Source organism: Aethalodelphis obliquidens, unplaced genomic scaffold (assembly GCF_003676395.1).
Source record: "Aethalodelphis obliquidens isolate GAN/ISIS:26980383/991018 unplaced genomic scaffold, ASM367639v1 scaffold21, whole genome shotgun sequence".
Taxonomy (NCBI): Eukaryota; Metazoa; Chordata; class Mammalia; order Artiodactyla; family Delphinidae; genus Aethalodelphis; species Aethalodelphis obliquidens.
The window spans coordinates 2,264,910-2,280,928 of record NW_020837965.1 but is presented as its reverse complement, the minus strand read 5'-3'; the positions used below and the strand labels follow the sequence as shown (position 1 = coordinate 2,280,928).

General features: G+C 39.1%; 1 protein-coding gene across 12 annotated transcripts in view; it reads right to left on the bottom strand.

The window, feature by feature from the left end:
* Window positions 1-2,027: 2,027 nt before the first annotated feature.
* Window positions 2,028-16,019, bottom strand: part of GPATCH2L (G-patch domain containing 2 like) — a 65,744-nt gene continuing 51,752 nt past the window's right edge. For 7 of the 12 annotated variants that reach the window (XM_027120100.1, XM_027120102.1, XM_027120103.1 and 4 more), the window contains one exon: window positions 2,028-10,384. In XM_027120100.1, the coding sequence (XP_026975901.1) occupies window positions 10,224-10,384 (161 nt within the window). In that variant the 3' untranslated portion in view covers window positions 2,028-10,223. The remainder of the gene's footprint in view (window positions 10,385-16,019) is intronic. The other 5 variants (XM_027120109.1, XM_027120108.1, XR_003435568.1 and 2 more) reach the window with 3 other exon arrangements.

Sequence of the window (16,019 nt, the reverse complement as noted above, 5' to 3'; positions counted from 1 at the left end):
TCACTGTTGTGGCCTCTCCCGCTGCGGAGCACAGGCTCCAGACGCGCAGGCTCAGCGGCCGTGGCTCACGGGCCCAGCCGCTCCGCGGCATGTGGGATCTTCCCGGACCGGGGCACGAACCTGTGTCCCATGCATCGGCAGGCAGACTCTCAACCACTGCGCCACCAGGGAAGCCCAGTTATAAGTATTTTCTAATACCCATTAGGATTTTTTCATTGATTCATTGGTTTAGATATGTTATTAAATTTCTAAATGCATTAGAAAATCACACCTCCTCCCCTTTTGGCTATTGTCTTTTAAATTTACTTTCGTTGTGATTAGAGTGTGATCTATGTGACTCTAATCTTTGGAATTTACTAAGGTTTGCTTTATGGCCTAAGAGTCAATTTTTATAAATGTTCAATCTGTGCTTGAAAATAATGTGTAATTCTTCATATTCTTGGGTGTGATTCCATTCATGTCCATTACACTAAGCGTATTTGTTATTTAAATATGCTATATTCATAACCATTTCTGTCCACTTGTTATATCAATTACTGAAAGAGTATATTTTAAACTTAGTTCTGCTTATGTATATTGTGGCTATATTATTAAGATTAGTTGAGAATTAGTATATCCCCCTGACAAATTGAACCATTTATCAGTAATTGAACCAATGTTTATTATTTTGTAGAGATTATCCTTACTTCCTCTGATATGTGCCTCGTATATTTTTTCCACCCTTTTCCTTTTCAATCTTTCTTTAAAGTTTTAGATATGTCTCTTATAAAGAGCATATAGCTGGATTTTAAAAATCCAGTATTATAGGCTTTATCTTTCAACTGGAGTAATTCATTTACACTTTACTACTATATTTGAATCCTTTTACCATCTTATTGTATACTTTTTATTTTTCTTAACTTTCTAATTTATTTTATCATTCATTTTATCCATTATTAGTTTAAATGCTATATTCTTTATATTTATTCTTTTAAAAGTTACTCCAAATATTTTAACAGATCTACTTACCTAAAGCCCCTAACAAATAAGACTCTTTACTCTCCTCTTGAAAAATTAAAGGGCGGTAGGACATGTTAACTCTCATCAACCCCTTTCAAAAGTATATGCTTTTGTTGCCTGGTGTTTTGAAGCCTCTCTTTGACTTCTTGAAATATATTTAAAACATGTGTAACATGTTTATATTCTGTGCTAATAAGTACAATATCTAAGTTATTTGTGAGTCTGATTCTCCTGTATGTTGTTTCTGATGACTTGCACTCATGGTACTCATTTCCTTCTTTGGTTTGTGGTTTTTAACTGTGAGCTACCCATATTCTTTGTGACTTTATCTGTGGGAATTCTTTGATACCTAGATTGAAGTTTCATTCCTCCAGAGAGAATGTGTTTGCTTCTGCCAGTCATCTGGGGTTACCACCTACCTGGGTCCATTGTAAATTAAATTCCCACTTGCAGTATTTTGGACCACACGAGTAGTATAAATTTGGGCCATAAACCTCTATAAGGGGCAACTTGTTAAAAATTTTTAGGTTAAAATAAAAGCTTTTCCTCCATCCAGGGCCAAGGTCAAGAAAGGCATGTTCCCTTGCTGTTATTTCTGCTTGGTGGGTTTATTTAGTATCTACCCTTACACTGTAAGTGTAGCACTTTGAGGGTCCTCGCTCTGTGGGAGACCTCAGATCTCCCTGCCTTGAGCAGACCCTGCTTTACCTCCTGCACGCAGCATCACAGTCATCGTGACAGAGGCTCAAGGAGACCAGCTCTCAGCAGATACCTTCAGGGTGAAAGCTGGCTTTCATCTTACTTGCCTCCCAAGTTTTGAGCTTTCACATCCCTTTTTGACCTCTACAGATTCTTTCATTTCTTTCCACTGCTTTGTGCATTTAGAAAGATGTTTTTTGACCCTCAATGATCAATGATAAAACTAAACCCAAAAGTAAAAGTATTCAGTAAGTTATCAGGATAAAAAATTAGCATATAAAAATCAACAGCCTTCATATATAAGAACAATAACAAAGTAGAAGACATAATGGCAGAGAAAACCCCATTTACTAGCAACAAAGATTAAATACTTAGGGATAAACTTAACAAGAAACACAAACCTATACAAAGAAAATTTTAAAACAGTCTTTAAAAGGCACAAAAATAGACTTGAACAGTAGAAATACATCCCCTGTTCTTGGATAGGATGACTCAACACTGTAAAGATGCCATTTTTCTCTAAGTTAGTTAATAAATGTAATACGATCTCAATAAAAATATCAACACACTTTTTTAAAATGGAGTTACGCCGGTTGACACTAAAGTTTATATAGAAAAACAAACATGTAAGAATAGCCAGAAAAACACTGAAAAAGAGAAATTATGAGGGGACTAGCTCTCCCAGACATTAAAACATACTGTGTTTAAGGAGTTCATCTCTCCCCAGTAGAAGCTACACTTTCCAGATAACCTCATTCTCACTTCCTGCAGTTAGGACATAGGCACCTGACAATCAGATCCACCTATCCCAGATTTTAAATCAGAAACTAGTGATGTAAAGAAGCCAGAAACACACAGTCCCTTATGGTGAGGGTGGAGCCCCTACATAGAGTTCCAAAGGCAGCATGCAGTGATGTGGAAAATCAAGTTCCACTTTATTATTAGTGGGGAGAATGCCTGAGACTCCAACAAAGTTTTCTGGTAAAGTAAGCTCTGACATGGCACCCAAGGTCAAAAAGAGGTGAGGAAATGGGTCTGTCTCTCCCCTAAACTCAAACTAAAATCTTACCAACAGCAGCAAGTAAAAAAACTGAAGCAAGTACTACATGGCGGGTAGCCTTCTTATATGTAGAAGTGGGCCCAGGCCTCCTTACCAGCCCAAGACCCTGGAAAGGAGAAAGCAGAAAAGGGACCACAGTTCAGCCTGACTCTTCATGAAGAACAATTCCACCCACTAGTAAATAGGGGCTATCCATCATAGAAACTGACTAGTGTGGTTAGCAATTCTTCCTACTTCAGTGGGCTTGAAGGAGGAGCAAAGAGAAGTGAGGAAAGGAGCAGACACCTTGAGTTGGCTTTCCTAGTTTACGGTAATTATCAATGAATGGAAGTGCTTCACTCCCATCTGTGCTTTAAGCCAGCACATTAAGGCAGCATGGCAAAGGAACTCACTAGCACATGGGTATTGATGAAGTAATGCAGGGGAGGGCAGAGGCAGACATTCAGTCTGCATTGGACTGACCTACTGACCACTCTGCCTGAGAGGCTGAGAAAGCAGGAGAAAGATCAGGAGAGCAGGGTCAGAAGAGTCAGAATTCCAGAAAGGAAGCAGTTATATGGTATCAAGACATAAAAATCAACCTAAGGACTAAATTTTGGCAACCAGAAGTCACTGGTGAACCGAGCAAGAACAATCTTAATGGCGGCGAGCGTAGCGGCCAGGTTTTAGCGTATCAGCTCTCAGCCTCGGCTGCACGTTGGCTGAATGTCTTTGCTTTAAAAAGATTGTCCCACTACCCCATCCTCCTGTAATTGGCTTGTGGTTCAGTCAAGGGAACTAGGGTTTTTAAAAATCTCCCCAGATGATCCTAGTGTGCAGCCAGGGTTAAAAACTACTGCTTCAGTGAATTGAGAATTAATAGACAAAGTATAGGAAAGAACAGTATTTAGTGCTAGTCAAGGGGTTCAAAGGGTTGAGGAAAGGCATTTTTGTTTGAAGAGGGCGTCTTTGAATGTGTTTAAATGCAAAGCCATATGTGTCAGGAGTGAGAAGCTGTATTGAGCAAGGCATCTGATCAAGGGAGAGGACCTTGAGTGTAAGAGAAGGGATTTGTTAGGGGGAGGACAGGAATTTTCAAGACAAAGAGGTGAGGAAGGGTGTATGTGAAGGTGTGTAAGCGGAGTTTCCCCATCTAATGCTCTATTATCTGTTAGGGGAGAGGTGAGATTAGCTGCTGGGGTTGAGAGAAGGTGGGGGCTGAAAGGGTTTAAAATGGCCAGTTTGCAATAGCTGCTGACAATAGGTGGGAGGTTGAGCGACATAAATATTTAGAGCAATTCAAATTGTCACCGTGATTTTGGGGTAGCAGATTTTCATGGAGAAATACATGGCCCACTGGGAGGGGCAAGGTGTAGAATCTATATGTAGTGAAACGGGTTGATTTAAGTCAGTCACCAAGGCTACTTATAAGTTCTCTGATATTTTCTTCCCTTTTTCAGTTAAACATTTGAATGAGGGATCTGCAAGGGTCAGAACTCACTTCTAGCGAAAGAAAACATTATTTTCATAATTTACATCTTAAAATTTTTTATATTCCCACACCTTGATAATATCTAGTAACGCTAACATTTTTGGCCAGAGGTACTTTTAAATGGTTTTCAAGACGGAGAAGAAAAATTATGTGGTGCTTTAAAAGACTACAAAAATTGAAAGGAGAGCTAAACAGTCTATACATGTGTATTAATCATGTTTTATACTTCCAATATATTATGATGTTTTGACATCTTAAAAAAACTTTCTGGATGGGGAAAGATGACCCGTCTCAGGGCTGGCCGGTTCTTAGAGCCGGCAAAGGACTCAGCCTGCAGCATGCTTTTGATGTGCAAACTAACCCCGTCTGATGGAGCCACACCTCCTCCATCTGGCCTGCACACCCCAGGACACAGTCATCCCAGGGCCAGGCACCAGGCAACTGGAGCCCACACTGTAGCCCTAAGGCCCTGGAATTATTCACTAGCCATGCCTAAACTGTTCTCCCTGCCCTGCTTTGCCAAGAAAATCCTGATCATGGCTCTGGCCTAAACCTATCACTTGTTCGCGTCTTCTGCCTCCTGACCCAAGCTTGGTGTTTGTCCTGTGGCCCTGCATGGCAAACCGTGCCTCCTGTTTCTAGGGGAACTGTAACATTAGACTTTTCTTTCAATGGCACTGACCTTTCCGCGTCATCAGTCACCTTTATAAATAAAAATCCAGGCACGAAACATGAGCATCTGAGGAAATGATACTAGAGAACTCCTCCGTAGCCACACATATTCCAAGAGAAATTTGGTTCATAGGCTTTAGTAATAAAGTAGGGCCTAGGCCAATTCACACAAATAAAATCTAAAGAAAAAATGACCATACCACCACTTCAAAGCTTTAAGATTAGAGTACTGTCTCCTGAAACACTGAATCGTAAGTCAGATGATGAAAAAATACAACATGTTGTTACCACTGGTTCCCAACCCCTGCGGAATCACTAGCTGAAAATGTAAAACAAAGACAAGTAAGGTGTGATTAAGTGGGATCACTGAAAATTGATTTTTACATGCTCTGAAGTACTGAGATTAATTCCCAGCAAAAGATTACCAATAATTCAACAGGTATTTATTACACAATAGCTATGTACTCAGGGTGTTTTTTTCTTCCAATTATTTTTTTCATTTTTGTGAGCCATACTTGAAGACTTCATCATTATGAAAATATATGACATTTTCCCATTAAACTAAGATGTAATGAACAGGTATCATAAAATCATGGATGGCAGTATCTTACACAAATGTTTTACTGTCGGTTATGAAAATCAATGATCACTCACAGACTAAAAATCCATTGTTATACTTTAATCCACTTTTAAAAGGTTGTTTCTATCCATCTAAAAATGGCCTCAATGGCATTTTTCTCCACATCATCCTTTCTCAATATTTCCAGGAGATCTTTCAGGAACTTGAGGGAAAAAGTATGGGAAATAAAGACATTTAACAGTTTCTGCAAAGAACCATATACAAAACATCTCCATACTTATGGAGTAAAGTATAAGAGCACCTCAGAGCTTGGGGGGGACACCAGTATATTAAAACACTTCTTTTTAACTGTGGCAAAGCCTGCGGTTCTTAAACATCATTGTGCATCGTTCTTAAACATCAAGTCCCCTGGAGGGCTGGTAAAAGACCCCTGGGCCTCACCCTCAGAGTTTCTGATTCAGCAGATCTGCGGTGGGGGGAGAATGTATGCATGCTGTTGATCTCGGGGCCCTAGCAGCCCTGCTCTAAGCATCTCCTTCTCTTCCCCTTGCCTTCCCAGTCTGAACCTTGCCAAGATTCCTTTCCTTGGTGAACATCTTCAGGATCTGCCCCATTCTTCAATACTGTGCTTGGAAAATTTTTTTTCCCCCACATTTGACAATTTTACCAAGTGCAGTGCAGGGCAGTGGCAGGAAAACTTCTTTTGGCCATAAGTTTGTTTTGCTGGGCTTGTTAAAAACCTTCTAATCCACACTCTTCGGCAAGATCACTCAATTTCCTTTGTTTCTTTTCCATGTTGCTATTTCCAGGCATTTGATGTTCATCTGTTTCGTGATCTCGATGTTCATCTGTTTCGTGATCTTAATGAAAGCATGTGTGGGCCACTTGTGTTTAGTGCTAATAGCAGAACCCACCAATTTCCTCACCTTTTTTCCTCTGTGCCAGTTTTCTCATGGGGTAGGAACCCAACCTGATTGCTGTCACTATCAGTAACTACACTAACTGTCACAACTGGAGAGGGAGATAAGGAAATACTGACAAGTAAAATGGGCAGCTGAAACATTAGCAAAGGAAGCAGCTGACAGCAAGAGCAAACCGCTTCTGCCACCCCTCCCACCATCCCATGAACCATGATACAGCCTATAAGCTATGCCCCCAACTAGACTGTATCCACTGCTGCTAGAGAAAGCCACTCTGTTCTCATCCCAGCTCAGATAAGGTTCACCAAATATACAGAATGCTGAATACGGCTAATGCTGTATTTTTACACAGCTTAATCCCCAGGAAATACAAAAGCTTGTGGCTCAGAATCATGGTAGTGAAGCCAAAATAAAGCAAAGGCTTGAAATGAATCAGGCATCCCCAGGAGCCTTTTCCTAGAGCCGAAGTGGAGAACCCATCACACCAGCAATGACAGTGCCACCTAGCTCCTTCCTCACGTGACACTCTGAGACTCGTTCACCTCTAAATGACTCACTGCTATGATAACTCTGCTCCTGTACTTTTAGCATCAGAACTTGCTATGCTGTGATCTAGACTGCATTTCTGGTTCCAAAGTAGAGATATGTCAGATTCACCTATTTGGGATTCACAAGTAGTTTAAATTACCTCTCCTAGGTATTGAGCTTTACTTAGCAAAGGATGCCATAAGCATCACAGATTAAGAAGCTTTATTTCAGCTTTTGGTCATTTTGCTGCCAAAATGGCCTCATCTGCAGCCTGTTTCTATAGCCCAGCAAAACTTTGTCACCTGAAATTTCCAATTGCATTTGATTTCTAAAGAATTCAAGGCTAAATGAGGCCTATTTATCGAGAACACACCACTCAATAAAGATCATACTCTGCCCGTCCAAACTCGGCACCATGTAAACAGCTATTAATTAACTCTTCTGAACAGTTCTTACCAAAAAGCAACACAAGTTTTGATGCAAATGAAGTTGTTCCCTTTAAAATACTCCACCTGAAAAATAATCTCAAATTCCCTTAAACCCGTAAGCAAAACTATCCGTTATGAATGATGCTCATGCAAGTACATAATGTTTTCGCCCATTGTGAAAAATACCCAAGATTAGGATTTAGACAAGCAGACTGGACAGCAAGCTGGGATAAATCAGAATCCTGAAATTAGGAAGAACTGTGGAACTCTGCTTCAGTTATTACTTTTGAGCAGATCAAACACAAGTGAGCTCAATGATTATCCTCAAAAGAAGCCAAGCTATAATTTTTTTTTCAACAGATTTCAAAACCCGATTTTGAAATTATACCTTTTGTTGAAAGGTAACAGATTTCTCTTAATTTATGACATTATACACTTTGCCATATAAAAAGGAAATTTAAAATTTAAGATTCAAAATACACTTGATACTAAGAGTATTCCTCTGGAATTGACTCATATAAAAAACAAGCAGAATAAGTCGGTGAATAATTCTGTAAGCATGCTCATGCAGCAGCTTAAAATAAGGAGCACAATTTACAACCCTGTATTGGAAGAATATTTGTGTGCTTAATGGCTATTCTCTTAGGCAATTAATTTTCTCTCCTAGTTATTACAGATATGGCATTTTGGGTTGCTCCCCATTGAAAGTATTCAAAATATGTAGGAAAGCTTGAACAAGAAAGATGATAAACATTCTGTTTATCTGGCATACTGTTTCAAAAATATGAGTCTCAGAGTGACTCAGGTCTATCAATGACAACCCAAAGATTATAACCCAGGGCCAAGAAAGTCTGTAAGTCTGGGATTTTAGTCTTGACTTGATTATGAGATTTGGGGCAAGTCACTAAGACTGTTCTTGACTCTATAAAATGGTAGCAATCACCTACCTTTACATCATAGATGTTTAAAAGGTAAATAAAGTTGTACATGTAAGTGATTTTTAATCACAGGTAGAAAGGAGAATTATTAGGCTACATGTCATGAAGAAAAAGATGCTACCCGAACTACAGAGGTCTTAACAGGCGATGATCACAGGACTGATCTCTGAATGAGCCATGGAGCTTAGTGTTCATGAATTTCTCCCTTAAATCCAACAAATTATGTTAGAAATGTGTGCCTCGGGACACTATTGGGACTAGGTAAGAATGCACATATTACAACAAAAAGATACCTTCATCACTAAAACAACTGAGTAGAACCACTTTATATTCAACAGACATTATGTTTTCTATTCTGCTACGGGTGCGGCCATAGGAAGGGAAGTACACTCGCGACTGCACAAGAATCTGGGTGGCTCCCAGGGATGCTGGGCTGGCTTTAGCACTACTCCTCATGCCGTAATCTCCACCCACCCCTCCCTCCACCATATTCCTTGTTGTGGACAACTGCCATGTTCTCAGTCTTACATTAAGTACTATGTAAACTTAGCTTCCAGTACCCCTTTCCCACCAGATTCACACCCACACCACTGACAAGGACATTCTGGCGCTACCACTGATAAGGACAACAATTTTTAAAGGAATACGACAGAGCGGCCCACCATTAAATTGTGTGTGAGAAAGGACAACTGCGCTTCAGGGAAAGAAAGGAGGCTCTGTCCTAGCAGGTGCAGGGGTGGGAGTTCCTCTAGAATGTCACAAGAGCGGCGGACACTTGAGAATGGCTTCTGTGTATCTCAGAGTAAAAGCATTCAATTTGTACAAAAAAGGGCCCTTCTGCCAACCAGGTCCCTCAATGAGAGACAATCTTGATAATACTTTTTTAGAAAAGGTGGCTTTTCTTCAGAAGCTCTAGGCAGTCACTTATTCCTCATTTTGACAAAGGAGCATCCAACTTGAGGCATGGCTGTATATATAACTCTTCATGCAGCTGAGCCGTCATAAACATACCAAGTATAAAGGTATGTCAAAAAGACATTTTTCCTCCCCAAAGTATGGCCTCAAAAAGCCATTATTATAATAGAGTATGAATTTCTGCTACAGGTTATTGACCTATAATACTAACAATAAAAGTCCTGTTTAGTACATAAAGGCTTACACCGCAACATGAAGTATTAAGACACAATCCACTGTTTTAAGTTTGCTGTACACCTAAAGCACCTTCTTCATGACACCGATCTGTATGTGTATATATATAGGTCCTCTTTCAGTAGAACACAGACTTTGGAGATGAGGCAAAGTACAACGCAGCTGCTGGCGATTCCAACAGGACATCTAGAAAAATGGAGTAAGCTTCCAAGGCCCATGCTGCTGGTAGTCTTTTCTGAGGCTCCAAATTGAGTACTTGGTGGATTTATCTTATTGGCACTCTGCTTGAATCAAGACCAGGCTCAAAGGCAAGCCTTATCTCCTGCAAACAATTCCACACACAGATCTTAAATCTGTGTTTAACTTTGTCTGGAACTGGATGCAAATTTGGAACTTCCTCAAATGGTATTAAAAGCTTTACACAAAAAATATGCAAAAGCAGTTACTAGTTCTTCAAGAAAAAAGACATACCTGCAAAACAGCAACAGCTCTGTAAACAGAGCTGTAGGTAACTGTTGGGACAGCAATAGCAATGTAACAAATAGAGCATAGGATGACCTTTTTTAAAAAAATTGCTGTCCTAATATTTTACAATTAAAAAAAAAAGATTTTCACAATATGATTTTCTAAGAGAAAGAGTCCACTTCTTTGAAGAGGAGTCAGTCCTGGTGGCGAAAGGACTGGGAACGTCAGTTAAGATATGCAAGACAATATAATACAAAGTCTAATATTTGTTTCAGCAACATCTAGTCGGCTCTTGGTGGGTGAAATTCTGCTGTCTAGCTGTATCCAGGGCTCTTTTCTTGTGGCATTTTAAAAAATGTAGCTGCAGTTGAGTCAGTGGTTTTCTCTGCAGCAGAGGTCCTGACCAACCACTCAGAGTTCGGAGGTTTGGGGGCCTGTGATGCTGGTATGGTTGGCTCCACTGCATCCATGTGAACTGGTAAGGGTGTTACAATAAAAGTAAGGAGGAAAAAAGTCAAAAGGAGACAAATTAGAATGAGAGAGATGTCAACACAAAACTTTCTTAATTCTTATACTTTATGTCCTATTAAACCAAGTGGCCACATAAAGTTTCTTTTTTTTTTTTAAACCAAAAAATAAAGGCAAGATTTAAGTAAGATAAGTATTGTATTTCTCCACCTCAGAAAATGGGTTTAACTGAACAAATGAATAAATTCAGTAGTACAAATTCATAATGTAGTAATAATCACTTATTAAGCATTTATGTGCCAGGCGCTGTACTGTGTAAACAACGTATACTTATAATCTTATTTCTTAATGCAAACTCTTAGAAGTAGGTATCGTCATCTCCATTTCCTGGATCAGAAAACTAAGGTATAGAGAAAGCGGATAATTTGTTCAGGGACACAACTGGGCTGGTTAAGTAGCAAGACTCAAACTCATATACTGGACTCCAAGCCCTCTGCTCTTTCTACAACATCCTATGCCTCCAATATGACGGTGTCACCAATAAATACTGAATAATAAGGCAAATGGTAGAAAAATCACACACCAAGCCCATGGTTTTTCAACAAGCACATTAAGACATTCTGGACAGGATAATCATTGCTTGTGCAGGGCTGTCCTATTTTTTTTAGGACACTTACCATTCTGGACCCTGTCCCTGAATGCCAAAAGCATTCCCCAGTCATTGTGACAACGAAACACTGTCCTCACATCTCCAAATGCCCCCTGAGCAGAGCAGTACAAACCACCATCATACCCCCACTGTTGAAAACAAATATAGACACTAAAATAGAGCAAAATGTTAAAAAGTTTCGCTTTTATCCTGTTACAATAATTCCATTCCTAGGAATATAACCTAGAAAAGTAATTTTCAAATTATGTGTCACAAAATCAATGTAGTGGGTCATGACCAATACTTTTTTTTCTTAATGAAAAAGATTAGATTATATCATAGTGCACCCAAGGGTTTATTTCAGATTTACAGGTACACCCAACATTCAAACATAAATTTCAGAAAGAAAAAAAAAACAAACCTTGAAAGCTATTAACTCCATGGCACATATACAAGAGTTTTTAGAGGGTAATGGATTTCAAACATTTTGGGAACTCGACCATAGCAGCAAGAAATACATCTGACATCACCACCCAAATCTCTCTCTCTCTCTCTATTTCTCACACACATGTGCTCATTCACTCCTATTTAAATGAAAATAAATTTCATAAAACTATAACTACCATTACTAGATGCTCACCAACCATGGTGAAAAAACTGTCCTAGATTCTTGGCTTGTTACCTTTTTGAGGAGTCCTATCCAAAGAAGAGGAATTAGACTATGGAAACTGTGCAATCTGCTTCTCTGGATACATTTCCTTCAGAAAATGAGAACTTTCTCTGTGATCTCATGGACACAGCAGTTACAAAGAAACCCTGCTCCTTAGAAATTGCAAGGGCCCCTTCTCCAAGAACTGGGTCTTGGTGCTCCAGCCGGGTGTCAGGCCTGAGCCTCTGAGGTGGGAGAGCTGAGATCAGGACAATGGTCCACCAGAGACCTCCCGACCACTTGTAATATCAATCGGCGAGAGCTCTCCCAGAGATCTCCGTCTCAACTCTAAGAACCAGCTCCACTCAACGACCAGCAAGCTCCAGTGCTGGATACCCCATGCCAAACAACTAGCAAGACAGGAGCACAACCCCACCCATTAGCAGTGAGGCTGCCTAAAATCATAATAAGGTCACAAACACACGACCAGACATGGTCCTGCCCACCAGAAAGACAAGATCCAGCCTCATCCATCAGAACACAGGCACCAGTCCCCTCCAGCAGGAAGCCTACACATCCCACGGAGCCAACATTACCCACTGGCGGCAGACACCAAAAACAATGGAAAATACAAACCTGCAGACTGTGAAGAGAAGACCCAAAAAACTCAGTAAGTTAAGCAAAATGAGAAGACAGAGAAATACACAGCAGATGAAGAAGCAATGTTAAAACCCACCAGACCAAACAAATGAAGAGGAAATAGGCAGTCTACCTCAAAAAGAATTCAGAGTAATGACAGTAAAGATGATAGAAAATCCTGGAAACAGAATGGAGAAAATAAAAGAAATGTTTAACAAGAACCTAGAAGAACTAAAGAGCAAACAAACAATGATAAACAACACAATAAATGAAATTAAAAATTCTCTAGAAGAAATCAATAGCAGAATAACTGAGGCCAAAGAACAGATAGTGACCTGGAAGATAAAATAGTGGAAATAACTACCACAGAGGAGAATAAAGAAAAAAGAATGAAAAGAATTGAGGACAGTCTCAGAGACCTCTGGGACAACATTAAATGCACCAACATTTGAATTATAGGGGGTCCCAGAAGAAGAGAAAAAGAAAGGGACTGAGAAAATACTTGAAAAGATTATAGTTGAAAACTTCTCTAATATGGGAAAGGAAATAGTCAATCAAGTCCAGGAAGTGCAGAGAGTCCCATACAGGATAAATCCAAGGAGAAACATGCCAAGACACATATAAATCAAACTATCAAAAATTAAATACAAAGAAAAAACATTAAAAGCAGCAAGGGAAAAGCAACAAGTAACATATAAGGGAATCCCCATAAGGTTAACAGCTGATCATTCAGCACTAACTCTGCAAGGCAGAAGGGTGTGGTAGGACATATTTAAAGTGATGAAAGGGAAAAAACCTACAACCAAGATTACTCTACCCAGAAAGGATCTCATTCAGATTCGATGGAGAAATTAAAACCTTTACAGACATGCAGAAGCTAAGAGAATTCAGCACCACCAAACCAGCTCTACAACAAATGCTAAAGGAACTTCTCTAGGCAGGAAACACAAGAGAATGGAAAAACTTACAATAACAAACCCAAAACAATTCAGAAAATGGTAACAGGAACATACATATCGATAATTACTTTAAATGTAAATGGATTAAATGTTCCAACTAAAAGACAAAGACTTGCTGAATGGATACAAAAACAAGACCCATATATACGCTGTCTACAAGAAACCCACTTCAGACCTAGGGACACATACAGACTGAAAATGAGAGGATGGAAAAAGATATTCCATGCAAATGGAAATCAAAAGAAAGCTAGGGGGCTTCCCTGGTGGCGCAGGGGCTGAGAGTCCGCCTGTTGATGCAGGGGACACAGGTTCGTGCCCCGGTCTGAGAAGATCCCACATGCCGCGGAGTGGCTGAGCCCGTGAGCCATGGCCGCTGAGCCTATGTGTCCGGAGCCTGTGCTCCACAGCGGGAGAGGCCACAACAGTGAGAGGCCTGTGTACCGCAAAAAAAACAAAACAAAACAAAAACCAAAAAAACAAACAAAAAAAAGAAAGCTAGAGTAGCAATTCTCATATCAGACAAACTAGAGTTTAAAATAAAGACTATTACAAGAGACAAAGAAGAACACTACATAATGATCAAGGAATCAATCCAAGAAGAAGATATAAAAATTGTAATATTTACGCACCCAACATAGGAGCACCTCAATACATAAGGCAAATGCTAACAGCCATAAAAGGGGAAAGCAACAGTAACACAATCACAGTAGGGGACTTTAACACCCCACTTTCACGAACGGGCAGATCATCCAAAATGAAAATAAATAATTAAACACAAGCTATAAATGACACATTAAACAAGATGGACTTAATTGATATTTATAGGACGTTCCATCCAAAAACAGAATACACTTTCTTCTCAAGTGCTCATGGAACATTCTCCAGGATAGATCATATCTTGGGTCACAAATCAAGCCTTGGTAAATTTAAGAAAACTGAAATCGTATCAAGTATCTTTTCTGACCACAATGCTATGAGACTAGATATCAATTACAGGAAAAAAACTTTAAAAATGCAAACACAAGGAGGCTAAACAATACACTACTAAATAACCAAGAGATGACTAAAGAAATCAAAGAGGAAATCAAAAAAACTTAGAAACAAATAACAATGAAAACATGACAACCCAAAACCTATGGGATGCAGCAAAAGCAGTTCTAAGAGAGAAGTTTATAGCAATACAATCCTACATCAAGAAACAAGAAACATCTCAAATAAACAACCTAACCTTACACCTAAAGCAAATAGAGAAAGAAGAACAAAAAAACTCCAAAGTTAGCAGAAGGAAAGAAATCATAAAGATCAGTTCAGAAATAAATGAAAAGGAAATGAAGGAAACGATAGCAAAGATCAATAAAACTAAAAGCTGGTTCTTTGAGAAGATAAAATTGATAAACCATTAGCCAGATTCATCAAGAAAAAAAGGGAAAAGACTCAAATCAACAGAATTAGAAATGAAAAAGGAGAAGTAACAACTGACACTGCAGAAATACAAAAGATCATGAGAGATTACTGCAAGCAACTCTATGACAAAAAAATGGACAACCTGGAAGAAATGGACAAATTCTTAGAAAAGCACAATTTCCAAGGCTGAACCAGGAAGAAATAGAAACTATAAACAGACCAATCACAAGCACTGAAATTGAAACTGTGATTAAAAATCTTCCAACAAAAAAAGTCCCAGGACCAGATGGCTTCACAGGCGAATTCTATCAAACATTTAGAGAAGAGCTAACACCTATCCTTCTCAAACTCTTCCAAAATATAGCAGAGGGAGGAACACTCCCAAACTCATTCTACGAGGCCACCATCACCTTGAGACCAAAACCAGACAAAGATGTCACAAAAAAAGAAAACTACAGGCCGCTAACACTGATGAACATAGATGTAAAAATCCTCAACAAAATACTGGCAAACAGAATCCAACAACACATTAAAAGGATCATACACCATGATCAAGTGGTGTTTATCCCAGGAATGCAAGGATTCTTCAATATACGCAAATCAATCAATGTGATAAACCATATTAACAAGGTGAAGGATAAAAACTATATGATCATCTCAATAGATGCAGAAAAAGCTTTTGACAAAATTCAACACCCATTTATGATAAAAACCCTGCAGAAAGTAGGCATAGAGGGAACTTACCTCAACACAATGAAGGGCATATATGACAAACCCACAGCCAACATCGTTTTTAATGGTGAAAAACTGAAACCATTTCCACAAGATCAGGAACAAGACAAGGTTGCCCACTCTCACCACTATTATTCAACATAGTTTTGGAAGTTTTAGCCCTAGCAATCAGAGTAGAAAAAGAAATAAAAGGAATTCAAATCGGAAAAGAAAAAGTAAAACTGTCACTGCTTGCAGATGACATGATACTACACATAGAGAATCCTAAAGATGCTACCAGAAAACTACTAGAGCTAATCAATGAATTTGGTAAAGTAGCAGGATACAAAATTAATGCACAGAAATCTCTTGCATTCCTATACACTAATTATGAAAAATCTGAAAAAGAAATTAAGGAAACACTCCCATTTACCACTGCAACAAAAAGAATAAAATACCTAGGAATAAACCTACCTAAGGAGGCAAAAGACCTGTATGCAGATAACTGTAAGACACTGATGAAAGAAATTAAAGATGATACAAACAGATGGTGAGATATACCATGTTCTTGGATTGGAAGAATCAACACTGTGAAAATGACAACACGACCCAAAGCAATCTACAGATTCAA